This window comes from Pavona decussata, unplaced genomic scaffold (assembly GCF_977016875.1).
Source record: "Pavona decussata unplaced genomic scaffold, jaPavDecu1.1 SCAFFOLD_371, whole genome shotgun sequence".
Taxonomy (NCBI): Eukaryota; Metazoa; Cnidaria; class Anthozoa; order Scleractinia; family Agariciidae; genus Pavona; species Pavona decussata.
In genome coordinates, this window is record NW_028145747.1 from 1,310,122 (window position 1) to 1,326,320 (window position 16,199).

A 16,199-nucleotide genomic window follows, 5' to 3' on the forward strand; every position below is an offset into this window, starting at 1 on the left:
TCTGGCAAACCTCCCGTTAGTGAGCATCCATGGAACAAGGCATAGCTGTCTGCTGACATTTTTAAGACCTTTTAACACGTTAGGATCTCTAATTATGATTAAATATTCCTCGGGTTTTCCTTTGGACATTCTCGACGATGCTCGGACATTTCCTGAAATGATCGGGAACGCTCGTTTGACCTCTGTAAAATATCAGGAGTGAGATAGTACATAGTATCGTACTAGACATCGAGAACAAATTTAGCAACTTAAGGGCCAATTTGTTAGCTATTTAAATGAAACCTCCACTCTTGAAAAACAATTTTACATTGTTACGTTCTATTGTTGGTAATACCATTCAATTCAAATTTCGAAAGAAATATGGAAATATACTGTTTCTGTGTCAGTAACCAAAGGATTTGGTCATCGCCTGTTTTCACCTGTTTTAGAAATATGGAAATATACAGCTGTTTCTGTGTCAGTCTGCAATGGATTTGGTTATCGCCTGTTTTCGCTTTTAAATTTTCCTCATCCCGCCATTTTGGATTCCATGACGTCAAACGGTTGTTCAATAGCCCACTTTGAAAAAGAGTGATGGCCTGGGTCGAGAGTAACTGCCCAGGATTGTTTGGGGGGACGATGGCTATTGTTATCGCCCCCCCAAACAATCCCACAATCGCTTGGTCAGCTACTCTCGACCCAGGCCATCACTCTTTTTCAAATTGGGTATAGCCCTTTCCACGGTTAATTTTTCTCATTTGCATTACAATGTTATCCAACGTGGATGCGAGGCAATTTCGGGCTAAAACTACAAAATAGCCCGTAATTGCCTCACATAAATGCTAGATTTCATTGTAATTCAAATGAGCAGAGTTAACAGTGAAAAGGGCTATTGGAGCACACAAAAGACTAATCTCGTACCCAGATCCCCGACATTCCCGAACCTACTGAGATCTGGCTACGAGATTAACAAAAAACCTTCTGCTTCCTGGCAATGGCGGCAACCATTTCACATCATAAATTCCAAAATGGTGACGCACGGGAAATTTGAAAAGGTAGCATAGCCGATCATATCTATTTTTTTACACCCAAGTTTCCACTTTTTGTAATGAAATGTATAGAATTGTTAAGACTTTGAAGACGTTGATGTAAGATAACATAATTTGTTCCACATTTGGGAATGCGTCCCTTGGTAACATAAGCAACGAAAACGGTGACGACAACGAAAACTCTTATAAGTTCATTTTATTTGTGCTACTTCTCAATAATTTCAACTCATCCAACTTGTACAAAAACAGCAAACTACCCCGGAACCAAATCGGTAGGCGCGGCGATGGGAGAAGAAGAAACTTACGGACCGGTTGTACCGTGTAGAACTAGCGCTAGCCTTACTGCTAAAATACACACACTGTTCGCTTTGTTTGATTTTAGTTTTGCTCAAAGTATATGATCAGATTTTCGTTGCGTTTCTACCACATAAAAAAATTTGTTGTTAAACAGCTTCCACCCAATTGATTGTTCACATACTAGAATTTCATCCTTGAGCTCAAATAAAGTGACTTATTTTTTTTATTTTTCGGCGGGATCTACTGCAGATATCCAACTTCTATGTGTACTGTAGATTAATTGAAATAAAGTTGTTTGACGGTGTTCGCAAGTTACGTCATTAGACAAATTTACGTTGTTGTTTTGCAGTGGACGATTAAAACGTGCACCAACATAAGCGCACGTGCAATCGCACTGGAAGCACGTGCAATTTGTCAGCTTGAAAATTTTTCATTTTCTCGTTAACCCTGCAAGCGGAGCCTCCCTCGACACTGCTTACAAGCTGCAATTTTACTTGAGTATTTTTCCAAGGCAAACTAAGCTCCCTTTCAAGTTTGCATTTTTGGGCTTTTCCTTACCTCCCTAAACAAGGAGTTTTCATTATTTTTTTTGTCATTTACACCCAATCGTTGTATGTTTCTACTTGTCTCTGTAATGTGCATTTCTTATCATGATCATGCAATTTGAATTGCAAATAGACTGCTAAAAATCATCTTAATTCATCACTAATCTTCTTGCACATGGCGTCGTTCGCAAAGTTAACCGTCCAGTTTATCTAAAAAATCCTTATTCTGAGCTTTTATGGAGTCATTATATCTACTAAAGAACTTCAAGGCGACTGCAAAGCGCTGGGGGAAACACAAGACTGCAAAACAAGCACCACTAAAGACAAAAAGACGCAGATAGCAAGGCTTTGACGTTCATCAAAGCTGGATTAACGGAAATTAAACTTCAAGGAACATTCATTCTATGACAGGTAATTTCTCTACGACGTTTATAAGTTAATCTTGAAATGAAAGTCAAGTTGCAAGTTAATTAGTTTAAAGTTCATGGGTGGTCATTCGTTTTGCTAAAAGTTGTTAACTTCAATAATTAAGGTGCAGATGATGAGTCAAAGTTCAACTAATATCAGTCGTTAACCATTTTTAAAAGTTTGTCAGAAAGTTCTTGCCTGGCGAATTTTTTGTTCGGACAAAATGATTTATTGTTTGTTTCGTGTTTTTGTTTTGTCGTTTAAATAATATTTTGCACGTGTTCAACAATATTCTATATGCCCATGGCTTATCTAGGAGTCATCCTATAGTATGATGAAACTGTTCAACATCTTGCTAAACACAGGTCGCAACATTAGTATATTGATCAACGTACAATTGAGTTTTGAACCGTTTGTCTTTAGCTTTTGGGTCAAATAAACAAGGATAAGCTCCCCCCTCCTCCAGTTGTTCAAAGAGTAGCTACTTTATTTGTCCCCTTTCGGAGAGTGGATCCTGGTGATCAAGGAGATCTAGATTAAAGTTTACTGAAGGAGTTAATCGTTTGCCACAGGCTTAATCTATTCTAAAATCCAGACCGGAGGTGGGGTGGGGGAAGGATTTGTTGGCGGTAATAGGACAGGAAGGATAGGGGTGAAAATCTGCCCTCACGGTCTTTGAAAGTCTAGGTACAAGCACAAATTACCCCCAACTTTTTTTAGGCATTTATGGTATAACAGTATGGATCATAGAAAACTGTTGTCGAATTGTCAATTTTTTAATAGGTCAATTTTTTGTGAATTTCCAAGATTGCCAGCCTTTGTAAATAGACGACGACGACGTTAGACAATCGTCCAATCAGAAAGGGACAATCAGCGGGACGGTTTGTGGCTGGCATAATGGATCTTGCTACGCATTCAAGTCGCTCGAATACTGTGGGATTTTGATTTTCTTCAAGGACTAGCTCCGGGCCGTTTGGATGGATTTTCGATTGGAAAGTACGAGAAGAATCGTGAATCTTTTGACCTTTATGCTGTGAAGTTTGAAAGCGGAGCGATGCGTTTTTGGGGGGAAAAATCGCTCCGGCGCTGGAACCCTTTCAAAACAAGGATTCCTCCCTTCTCCTTCTTATATATGGAACAGTCAACGGCGAACTCAAACTCCTTCAAAATCGCTCAAAAAACCGCTTTTGAGGTAAAAGGACGACTATATACCACAGATAAGGTAATTCAACGTTTATTTATCATTGATTTATATACATAGTTAGCGATATATCGCTATAGGTGAAGCGAACGGTAAATCCAGTGCATTTACTATATAATACCAATCGGCCACACAGACACATTGTGTAGGCCCCCTATGGTTACGTTAGCAAATCAGGGCCCTTGCCCCAGTTGTTCAAAGGCCGGATAACTTTATCCGCTGGATAAGGCACTATTCGGGGTCTAAAATATACTTCACGTTAAACGTTGTGCAAGGTTTTCGTTCACTCCTAAACTAGACTGTGGTTAGAGTGTGCATATTCGCTTGTACACGATGAAATACTGAAATCTTTGCACAGATTGAAACTGTAGGATAGTGACTTATCCACTGGATAAAGTTATCCGGCCTTTGAACAACTGGGGCCTGGGGTTCAAAGTGAAATCGATTTTGTTTTCTTTTGGTATATTTTGTGATATAACCAATCTTAGTCAAAAGCTTTTCATCCGTAATAGAATTAATTTTATTTGTTTCAGGTTGTATTGCTATCAAGTTATTTTCTATTTCTTCAGCAGGTTCACCGGGAAATCTGGCACATCGTTTAGTAAGATATTTTAAAATATGACTTATTTTAAATCAACGGATGTAAATATCTGTTTGTTATTGCAGCCAAGTCGCTCGCGCATGACACTATAGATTGGGGAGCGAGTGAGAGTTAAATTTGTCTAGTGGTAATTTTGGTGTTTGTTGGTTTGTTGTGCCCGTGTAGACAATATATTTAACATCAATATATTTTTAAAACGTTTTAAGCGTTGAAAATAGTTTAAAGCCTTCTTTTATACAAACTTTGGCCGAGGAGCCAGTTAACTTATTCAATTTTGCCTTGTTACGTAGCGTTGTAGATTTCAATGGCGCTGAATTTTTTTGTCAAACTTTGATCGGCATTCGTGCAAAAGTTCTGCTAGATCCTAAAGATTTAAAACCTTACACCTAAAAATCAATGACTGAACTGTCTTTTGTCAAAGTATCAGAGGATTTGAAACACTACCGGTGAGCTTTTTTTCATGCTGATTTTGGATTATTTTAAACTTTTGCGTGATAGAGAAAAGTGTGTCTACTTCATCCGAGCTCAGTTCGCTCACAAACGAGCAGAGATGAAAATAATTACTATGTTTCGATTGAAGAAGAATCAATGTATTAAATTATACTAAAGAAAGATTCACAGCTAAGTAAATGGCTGTGTAGCGAGAAACTGAAAAATGTAAAATTTCGAGTTCTCGCGTGGTGAAATCCGAGCTTCCGGTAGGGTGACCGTTTTCGGCGGTTTTCTGCCGTTATATGGAATATTTCAAAAAACTAACCTTATATCCTTTACTTACTTACCTAGGCCTTCAAACTGACAAAGTAGAAGCGAAATCGATTTTTTGACCGTGGCCACGATTTCTTTGATTTTTACTGACATTAACTCTTAAATGATTGTCCTTGTAGACTGAACCGATATAAATAAAGGTGATTAAAATTTAACTTTCTAATTACAGATTTTGCTTATTTTCAGGACGCTTTCTAGATGACAAGCCTTGACAACACAAGCATGGGAACAAGAGCAAGTCAAGCACTTTTTTTAGTCAAGGTAGAACAAAAGTATTAATTATTTTCCAAAAGCACACTATGATCGAACTTCTTCGCTGAATTGAACTCTCTGTAAACACGAAGGCGCACTGTATAAAAGGGCCTCGATTAGCATTTTAAAATTTTCCACGTAAATTATCTTCCCCTTTTTGGTATTTTCTATCGCTTTCAACAAATTTCACATTGTTTAGATCTCGTAACAGGACGGAGAAATATAATGTTTTCCATGTTAAAGAAACTATTAATTTTATAGCTGAGACATGTTCGGTTTAATTTGAAACTATTGCAACTGTCTACAGGTTTGATCAACTTCAGAGGTTTGAAATGCTCTAAATCTGCTCGGTTTTGTCATTTTTTGAAAGCAAACATATCTTTCAAAAAATGACATGATATATGATATAAAACAAATTCATACCAAAGCGACCGTAACTGCCAGCAAAATTCTGCGTGCCGATGGAAACTGGATTCAAATTTTCTCGCAATTCAACTTTGTCTTTTTCTTGAAGTTTAATTTGGCGGAGCTTTCAAGCCAACTGGGAGCTGATCATATTGTGAGTTGGTAAAATACCTGTGAAGGATGAATAAATAAATGTAAATATATGAAACATATATTCTGAATTGCGGATGAAAGATCAGTTGGTAGAGCACTGCACCGGCATCGCAGAAGTCATGGGTTCGAATCCCGTTCGAGGCTGAATTTTTTGTTAGGCTATCTTTTTGTTAGGCTATCTGTTTCAGTTGCGTAGTAACTGCGAGGATCCTTCATCTATTTGACATTTGTTAAAGTTAACGCTAAGTTCAGTTGTATGTTTACAACATGTCAATACAAAGTTTATTCTTTTCTTGTTTCTGTGCCGTGTGATACGATCACGTATTCTCTGCGCAGTGTTTCATTCACATTGTATAGCAGCGAATACTGGCCTGTATTTCTTGTTGAATTTCCTGCTGCGCTTATATCCTATCGAGGTAAGCGAACCAAAAATTTTTAGTATCTTGTGATTATATTACGACTAGTCGATTTGGATCTCGATGAAAATGGTGTCGTCCACAACGTAGCGCCTTTTATTTAAGTCGTCGTGCTTTAAAAGCGGGCGGCCTTTAATAGTTCGGTGCCCATCGCTCTCCAACCTTGTGAAGCAGTTGGCAAATGGTTCCTTGTGTGAGTCAAAGAATGTAACCTTGTTTTCCCTCTGCCTTGGATCTTCTTGCTGGTCGATCAACGTAATTGTAACTTTTTTATTGAGTATAGGCCAGGATAATACGGCATCGTATTCACCTTTCATTAGAAAACAATATACACTGACGAGTGTAGGGCCGAATAATGTGCCTTGTAGTCCTAAGATTAATCCAAACTTATATCCATGGTCGTAGAAAGGAGGGCTCTTTATCTGGGTTTTCTCCCCGGTTTTGGCTTGTTTCATCTTTTCCTCGAATCCGCAAATCTTCCACGTATGAGCTTCAGAAATTTGCATCAGACTAGGACTCTCTCGAGCACTGACCTCCTCAAGTTTTCTTTTATTCTCTTTGCACTCCTGTTGAGTGTTATATAACTGAAGTTGAAGGTCACGCACCTGAAGTTGAGTGTCATTCAGCTGACTTTGAGTGTTAGTCAGCTGAAGTTGAGTGTTAGTCAGTTGAATCCGTGTGTCATTCAACTTCGCACAAGCCAAGTCAAGATGAAGATTAGTAGCAGATTGAAGGTGGGATTTTATTGTTCTTCGCTGAACCTACAGAAAGGAAAAAGACAATAGACTTAAAAGCATGGCTCAGTGTTTGCTGATGACTACATAACCTTCCTTCGGAGTTTTCTAGCTAGCTGTACGAATGACGATTCTTGAATTCTAATAATAGCTACATACTGGCCTGATGCGCTAACGTCTGAAATAAGGGCGACTCGTAGCGTGCTGAAACATTTCACATGTGACGTTCCTGCTGCATAGTGCAAGTAAGGATCACATCAGTTATGAAACTTGCATCAGATGCTCACTTTGTAGCGTATTTTGTATCTAGACATTCTGTATGTTTTAAATAGTTTCTTTTCCGCTAAAAATTTTCCCTTTTGCGCTTTCAAATCCTATTGAAATACCAAGAATATCTCTTTCCTGGCAATAATGTTTTAATTTTCTTGATGCATGCCAGAACTTTTCTTTGCAGTCCCGATGTTTCTGACGTACTGAATGCATTTTTTCTTAATCAGTTTTAAAGTCCTCTCACTACAGCTCAAACTTAAACTGGTAAAATCTCTTTATTCTGTAGGGAAATTAATGTTACGTTAGAACGATAATAAATATATTGTTATAATATTTTTAGATTTAAAGCTATGTAGTCGTTGAAAGGGTAGTTATCAGAGAAGTCAGAGTTAGTTTTGCAACATAAAATTAAACTAAATTTATGAAATTGCTAAGAAACATTTACAACATTATTCCGCTACTGCATTTCACCGTGCACGTTTTAAAAGAAATTGGATAAATGATAATTCAAAATAGCCTAGAGCGTAAAGTTTCTTGTAGAGCGACTAAATTGTATTGTATCTAAATTCAAAAGATTAGTTGAAAAGTGGAGAAGGCCTGTAAGTGTTCTAAAAATTGGATTTTATTATCGTCTATTTTTCTGTGCGACGCATTTTTGATTCAATGACGTCATACGGTTTTTCAATTATTCCACCCAATAGAAGTTCTGCTATGGCAAGCCAAATGTAGCAATATTCAATTCGTCTAACTTTATATTCAGTTTTGTATTATTGATGCAACTATGTGTTTAATATTCAACTTTTATTCAACATTCAACACGTTGTTTAACATTCAACTCTCCATTTAACATTCAACTATTCATTCAACATTCAACTATTCATTTAACATTTAACAATTCATTCAACATTCAATTCTTCATTCAACATTCAATTATTCATTCAACATTCAATTCTTCATTCAACATTCAACCATTCATTCAATTAAACTTCCTTGAGCCTTCACTATTTCTGGTCAGTGACGCGTAGCATTGCTTGTTACAAACATGTCGGCGTCGTCCATGGCGGCAATGCCGGTTACGGCAGCCAATGGCAGCCTATGACGGTGATGACACAAGGCTCGAATTCGATGTGGAGTCTGACTTGCCAAGGTTTCTTTCCTCAATCCTTCAGAGAACTGACCAGATTTCCCAGTAAAAAGTAGATTACGAAATTGTAGAGCAGCATATTGTTGTTGTTGATCAAACGGCGAGTTTGCTTCGTACGCTCCGAGACAGCAGTTCGAATATTAACGCTTATGACAAAGAAACCTTAAACAATCTCTCATCAGCTTTCAGTGATGTCTTATCCGCCCTGCAGCAATGTTTAGCCATAGCATTTTTGTCTCCAACCTTAGTGGCAAAGAATATTTGTGCCAGGCTGTGACCAGAAATAATGAGGGCTCAAGAAAGTTGAATTGAATGAATAGTTGAATGTTGAATGAAGGATTGAATGTTGAATGAATAGTTGAATGTTGAATGAAGAATTGAATGTTGAATGAATAGTTGAATGTTGAATGAAGAACTGAATGTGGAATGAATAGTTGAATGTTAAATGGAGAGTTGAATGTTAAATAACGTGTTGAATGTTGAAAAGCGTGTTGAATGTTGAATAAAAGTTGAATATTAAACACATAGTTGAATATATAATACAAAACTGAATATAAAGTTAGACGAATTGAATATTGCTACATTTGGCTTGCCATATTCTACTTCCTGACAATAGAGGCAACCGTTTGACATCATAAAATCTAAAATGGCGGCGCACGAGAATTGGCGATAATCACATTCAATTTTTAGTGCACTAAAATGCTGGCCCAACCTTTTAAACTAAGCTTTAAAAATAAGACTTAAACGCCAATTTCTTTTGGTTAGAGTGGAGGCTTCCCCTGAAGCATTTGATAGCTTTTTCATTTTTGTTTTGTTTCGTGTTGTTGTTTTTTCTTTTTGATTGACATTTTTTTCGTTTTTTGATGGAGGTATTGTACTCCAAACCTTCCGTTCAATTTAGCAAAGGGCACCTAAAAATATCTTTTTGATTTGAAATTGTCATTTTTAGCATTTTTTAGTTCAATCAAGAACTGTCACTGTAGCTCTGGAGAGGCCTTAAATTTTTCAAAAAATTAACAGCAGTTATGCATAATTTTAACATTCAGTTCTGTGTTATGTATTACCTTTACTCCGCAGCCCATCTCAGCATAAGGACAGGAAATTATGGTAACCGGACAATTACTGTCAATATGGGTTGAAATCTGTAGGATATGATAGAGGAAATCAAGAAACAGTTATACTCATGTAAAAAATACTGCCATTTATTCGGTCACGTAATACAAATAATTAAGTCTAGATTATATCTTCTCTAAATCTTAAATAAGACGATGAAAGAAATTAGAACAAAATAACAGCCATTTCTGACAGTATCCCTATTTTGAGAGTATTCGTCCTACAGTAGAGAAACGAATGAGAAAATTAGACTTCCATAAAGGGATCCAAGGAAACGCCACACGCCTGATTAAATATCATTTGGTCACATTTAACAGTTCAACGTGCATACATTATGGAGGCATAGACAATGGATGAACGTTGGTGTTGTTATCAAACAATCAGACACTAACCTCTTCTCTCGGAATAATAGCTTCACACTTGTTTGGGCACTTAAGCGGCAATCTCTTGCACTCACTTTGATGAGCCTTAAAATATGACAAATATGTATTGATAGTTGATTGGCCTAAAGACATCCTCTTAAAAATAAGTGAAACGTGCGCTATTTTTAATGTATAAATGAGAATCATGCCTCATAACTTACTATTGAATTGCTTAATTCATCATTCTTACAGTTTAGGTACACGAACTTTAATCACCCAATCACCAACCATCCAATCAATCATTTATAACTAGAATTGTCCTAATAATATTCGATACCAGAGGCAGATGTGGACCTTCAGGTAAGTAGGGGGCTGCGCACTCAAACACTCGACTTCGTGAAAGAAAATATCAGATTTTGGTTTTAAGAATAGGCGCGGAGGGGGCGGGGGAGTAGCTGGACCCCCGGGCCCCCTCTTTTAGATCCACGTCTAGATACAATTTGCAAATGAGTCCTACGCATTCCTCTACTATGTCAGCTAAAACTGTGTATCTAAAACATTATAAAAACACATCTAGTTTCTTACCTCAGTTTTACACGCCGCATGTGACACATTGCAGTGGCTGCAATGAAGAACCCTCCAGTCACATGTAGAAGTCACGTGTCCTTGAAAGTCTTTTCTTGGCAGTCTTACATCACAGTTATCGTTTGTACAGGAAACAACTTGAAGAAGACAAGAGGCTAAATGATTCTGTTTTAGGATACAAAATTAGACACAATAGCTTTTGAATCGTTTAATAAACAATGAGTAAACCCTATCTAGACCGGATTTTTTTTGTCTTCTCGGACCCCGTGGGGGGAGCAGCGGGTAAACGCCCCTCCCCCCGCCCCCGCTTCCATAACTTTGAAACAAAGAAATAGTAATAGTGCGGCTTGGAGGATAGAAAGTACGTCCAAAACTATTTCCTTTGAGGTCCGCAGCTAAAGTAAATGACGTCATATGACGTGGTAATTAAGTCATATAATCTAAAAAAAGAGCAAGGCTGATTTCACGGTCAGGGAAGCATATTTTCCAATATTTCGAAAGGCACGGCCTTTCTTGTTCAGGGTATGTTTGAGACTGACCCTGTGGCAAGATACGTTACAATTTTAAACAGTTACAATAGATACCTGAAAAAAGGCTAAAGTTACATAAAGAAAAACGTTACAATTTGAAATTTGAAAATACAACTGGTAAATAGGTATAAGCTAACGTTACAACGTGGTAGACGAAAACAATAACAACCGTAACAATGAGTTAGTTACATAACTTAGGAAGATAAAAGACGGGAAAAATGTTCATGTCTCATCTCTCCTATTAAGACCTAAGGGTTCAATAGTTTGACCTCTGTCGATGAGGTATGCCTCTCTAGCTTTGCGTACACTGTCACGATTAGATTTGATGAGTTCGAGAGGAATTAGTAGCATGTCAGAAGCGTTATGGTCGTTAGAAAAAAAATGTTCTGAAACTGTGGTGGGTTTGGAACTGTTTGTTTGTTTGTCGACTGGTCTAAACTTTTTAGATCCTTCACTACAGGATCCGGTACTTTTATTTTGTCACGGTGGTCCTTGCAAACACAGTTTGTCACTGGTTTTTACTAATTAAGTCATGATTGCGAAATGGCACGGCCATCTTGGACCCGCCAACTTGGATTTCTGGATTTCCCCAAAACTTCAGGAAAGCTCCAAAATTGAGCGAAATGTAATCAAAACCAATAAAGGAACACTAATATGAGCTACAAACACAAACGTTATAGTAAGGAAAGTAATTTTTCTTTATTTACAAGGGATTTTCAATTTTCTAAAAGAAACAATGCCGGTCATAAAAATGGTTGCCATGGTAATATAAGAGTCAATGAAAACTAACCGACCACATTTAATTTTTCCCAGATAAACTTCCTAAATATTCCTGAAGTTTCATGGCGTTTGCGCTAATATCAGAAACGTTATTCAGGTTCAAAGTCGCCGCGAGCAGAAAACGTCCTCCCCGGTCGTACATAGAGTTAACGATGACCTCGAAGTCAATTTTTGGTGCGACTGCCTTCTTTTATAAGCAACCGCAGTTCCATTCAGAGTTGGTTTTGGCTGGTCACTTTATCCAATAAAAAAATTGGGCGAAGACTACTCATAGACAGAAAAGCAAAAAGGAGTGAAATATTATCGCGCCAGTGAAGAGTATATCCCAACCTACATCCTTTGGCAAAGGGATTCGTGATTTTTGAGAAAATTGTATTAGTATCATTTTTATTTTTGGGCCACGTTTCTTGGCCAGAGACGACTGTTTTCACGAGGTCCTTGCGGAAGTCTTTTATCTTAAGGGAAAAAGACGGAAAGAATTAAGAAACAAGCAAAAAAATGTCTAAGATTATTTCAAAAGGAACGGACAACTTAATCACACCTCTTTTGATCTCAATTCGCCAGACCACTGGCATCCTTCATTCCGGCATTTAATAAAAAAGGAAAGAATTTTTCTTTCCGTCGCTTTGTCTGGAAAAATATCACCCTACGAGAAAATAATACATTCAATTCAATTAATTATTATTGGAAACGGAATTTGTCATTATTACACGCACTTTACTATGAAGAATACCTAGATTGACCCTCTGTTTAAAAACTTGTGTTGTTTCACAGTGAAGGCAAAAAATAAATAAATAAATACGTAAAAAGTTAAGTAACTAACAATACATAGGTTTTAGCTGCCTTGTATAAAGATAGGAAGCATGGTTATAATCGTTGAAAAGATTTAGTTCAGTTTTTCCGATAGAATGGTCAAAAATAGAATTAATTAAATGCCGCAACTGTACTTTGATATAAAAATTTATGAGCAATAAAACTAAACATTACATGGCAAGCGATCTGGCCTGGTATTCTACAAAAAATTCAGATTTCTCTGAAAGAAATGTTTGGAATTTATTTGACCAACGACTAGACACAAGGGTAACGAAACCGAAACTCCTTTAATAAATTTGGTTCACAAGTCACTTTCTGCAGACAATGAGTGGTGTAAACATAAACGTTATAGCATTAGAAAGCTCTCTTACTTTGTCTCGGCTCAGCTTGTCTCGATCCACAGGGCAATTCAAAGGCTACCCATCTCGCTCCAGTCTGTTTAGAAATAGGAAACATGGAAACGTGTGCTTTTGATATCCTTGCATCGCCTAAGTCCTATCTGTTAGGTGTATTTTTAGCTAATTTGTGTTTTTCTCTCGCTTCTTTTCTGAACTGTTAATGTACTTTTAATACTTCCAAATAATGCTGCGACTGGTCAAGCCTGCGTCACAGTGAGTCGCACGTTAAGGTGGCCGAATACAGTTTTTTAGTGTACAGGTGTTAGAAGACGTTATTTGGAAACTATGTACCTCTGGACGCCCAAAATTGGTATGGTGTAAGACTAACTAAGAATCAAAGGAATGTATTTTCGTACGTCTTGTTGAGCTAAGTACCGTTTCCATGGCAACGCAGCGAACTATTAAACGTCCATAAATAGTACTAGGTTTCCTTTTTTTTTTTTTAGAAAATGTACTCATTAGATTTTTTCCATTTTTTGTATCCAGAAAAACTCACAAAACACTGACACAGTTGCACTACTTTCATGCAATTTTAACAGAGAGATCTCCTGTAAATATTGATTTTGCATTTTAATGTTTTGTGAAAATACCCTCTGTTAGATTTAGGTTTCTCTTTGTAGGCGAGTTGCGCTTTTAGGGAACTATTTTCATGCCAAATGTCACGAAATTCTAATGAGCGGTTCCTTAGAAAACAGTTCATTTCCACGAAAACAACCAGTCACAATTTTTTGGTCTAATGCGCATGAGTGGCTTTAGTTGGGTTTCATGGCAAAGATGAAAAGCATGCAAAACGTCTTGGTGAATGACTTTTTTGTTCGGAAAGAAAAGAAAAAGAGTCCAGAAACGAGAAACTCAGTTATTTAGGATCAAAACTTAACTTTATTATCCATTTCATGTGAAATTGAGGAATCACTTTATCGACCGCCATATTTGCGTACCACAACTCTAGCATCACTAACAGAATCTGTAAAGCGCGCGCAAACTGTGTTCGGCCACCTTAAATTCGTTTGTTATTTAATTATCGAGTTGCTTTATATATGAATGGTAACGATCTTTTATAATAAAAACTATTCTCAAAGCCTCCCTTTTGAGGACATTTAAAGTCTACAGAAAATCTAGAAAACAAAAATTTTGCGGATTTTTGTTTATAATTATTTTTCACTTCATCGTTATTCAGTGTTTATCAGCCGCACCTCACCAGTCATGAAGGAGGCAACAAAATGCAAATCATCAGGCTCCGGTTAAATTATCGGTTGAATGGATTTAATTCTTCGACATATTTTCAGTTTTTACAAACACATGTTCGCGCATTAAACATTATCAACAGACAACGGTAAATGCCGTAAAGAACTGGTCGCATTAGACATAAAAGAAGAAATCTTGCTAGTGATATTCAAGTAAACATTTTTTGAGGTTGTTATTCATATTTCCGTAAATCACGCCACAGACCAAGTAAACAATAAGCCTCGAAATGTGCACTTTGAGATTTAATCCCGTGATCAAAAGGCTGTTGCCTTAAGCCAGCGACACTCCTGGCGATTTTATACGCCGATCGCGGCGGATTTGATCGCCAGCGAAAAACGCAAGCGATTTTCGCCTCCTGATTTTCGCATGTAAGATATCGGCGATTAAATTCGCCGGCATTCGCCAAGCGTGCCCGTTCCCGCGATTTTCTACACTCATCGCTGCCAATCGCCAATCAATCAGGGTGGGATAATTTAACATATTACTTTTCAAAATAGTAGATAGCAGCGATAAGATGGAGCCAGGGAACAAGCTCGAAGTGCCACATCGCCACGATAAGCGAAAAAAATCGCCAAGTGTGACCGCATCAATCGGTGGCGAAAATCGCTTGTGATTTTCGCTGGCGATCAAATTCGCCGCAATCGGCAAATAAAATCGCCCGGTGTGTCGCCGGCTTTACTCTCCATGATGTCAATTCAGTTACACTGAATTTTATTAAATGTAATGCGACCTTTTCTTTCTCAAATGGCCGTTTCTTCGAGTTCAGCTAAATGCGGCCTTTGGACAGCCACGTATACCTATGGTCTCGCTTGGCTAAATAGGAGCTCCTAAAGTCTGTTTTTACGCCGGGTGAGCACAAAAGCACAAAATCCTTGGGCTTAAGATTGAGTTTCTGATTCTTTGTATGTCTTGGCGCTAGTGCTTGCGTCGCTAGTTACAACCTGGCTTAACCATAATAGCTTCTAAGGATTGTACTCTGAGAAATTCTAACCTTTCGAAGTGTCCGTTGAGGCATTGCGTACAAAATCTGTGGCCACATTTCGTTAGGATTGGTTGTTTTAGTGGTAACTGACAGATTACACAATGCCAATCTTCTTCGACTGCATCCACAAACTCGTCATCGTATCCACCAAGTGCTGGCGGATTTGATCGAGCTTCCGCCATACTTTTATCGCTCTCCTGACAAAAGCGTCGCTGGGTGGATTTAATGAAAGCGATGTCTTGATTCCAAAGGGTCAGTCAAATATGACCTTAACTTTTTTATTTATTCACCAATAACTGCGAGCTCGCGTGATGCAAACTTACGTGAAAATTCTTTCCTTTCCGTCTTTCGGAGAAAATTGATCGTTGTCTAAACGTTTTCTAGGAAAGCACCGTTTCAAACAATTGTCAAATTAAGCGGATTCAACAGCCTCAGTTTATATTTTACTTTAAAACTAGATTGAAATTATCCCAAATTATAAAATTTTACCATTTTACAAAAAGCCGACAAAACACACTGATCTAAATATTCCTTGTGAAAGAAATAAGATGATATGTTAAATGTTAAACCAACACTGAAAAATAGTTTTCTCTTTAACTGATCATCACAGAAGGCAAGAGGCAAAGATTCATGAAACATTTTCAGTTACCAGTTTGGTGTTTCTTTGATTCTCGATCCCAGAGCCTTTGGCTTGACTCCTGCCATCATGCGCAAAAGGGAAGAGACCTGGGGTCGAAAATGCTTCCCTTTTCCAATAAGTAAGAATACTGCGCGCGCACGCGTCGAGTCATTGACTGCTGTAAACTAGTACCTTCCCGGATAACAAACCAAGAGAGATCAGAGGGAGACGTCTTCTGCACGGAGAGGAGTATTAAGAACGTCTGGCAATTTCTAGGGCAATTCATGACTGTAGAACTCCTCACTTTTGGCGAAGATTAAAATTTTCAGCACAGCCTTTCCTCGGCCTCTCTCTCCTATTTTTTCCTTGAGGTATCAGTTTAACAATTAGACGGCGAGCTCGAGGTTTCTATCGGCTGATCGCCCCGAGCCAACTATCAAAGGCGATAGAAACCGAGAGCGAGCCGTCTTATTGTTTTAGCATACCTCAGTGATCGATCTATGAAGCAAAAAATCTTTTTATTTCATAAATTTTGATATATTTGTGCAATGAT

General features: G+C 37.8%; 3 protein-coding genes across 3 annotated transcripts; all 3 read right to left on the minus strand.

Moving 5' to 3' along the window:
* Positions 1–6,115: 6,115 nt before the first annotated feature.
* On the minus strand, positions 6,116–7,119 carry LOC146452396 (TNF receptor-associated factor 4-like). Its single transcript, XM_085098041.1, has 2 exons — positions 7,093–7,119; positions 6,116–6,832 (listed from the first exon to the last, which is right to left on the minus strand). Exons 1-2 carry the CDS (start codon positions 7,117–7,119, stop codon positions 6,116–6,118), a joined length of 744 nt encoding a protein of 247 aa, XP_084954167.1.
* A 145-nt stretch (positions 7,120–7,264) lies between these two features.
* On the minus strand, positions 7,265–12,164 carry LOC146452397 (TNF receptor-associated factor 4-like). The gene is made up of 5 exons (XM_085098042.1): positions 12,131–12,164; positions 10,280–10,416; positions 9,725–9,799; positions 9,284–9,361; positions 7,265–7,355 (listed from the first exon to the last, which is right to left on the minus strand). Exons 1-5 carry the CDS (start codon positions 12,162–12,164, stop codon positions 7,332–7,334), a joined length of 348 nt encoding a protein of 115 aa, XP_084954168.1. The 3' UTR covers positions 7,265–7,331.
* On the minus strand, positions 12,131–15,248 carry LOC146452398 (E3 ubiquitin ligase TRIM40-like). Its single transcript, XM_085098022.1, has 3 exons — positions 15,037–15,248; positions 12,774–12,837; positions 12,131–12,235 (listed from the first exon to the last, which is right to left on the minus strand). Exons 1-2 carry the CDS (start codon positions 15,207–15,209, stop codon positions 12,819–12,821), a joined length of 192 nt encoding a protein of 63 aa, XP_084954148.1. The 5' UTR covers positions 15,210–15,248; the 3' UTR covers positions 12,131–12,235; positions 12,774–12,818.
* Between the last annotated feature and the right edge of the window lie 951 nt (positions 15,249–16,199).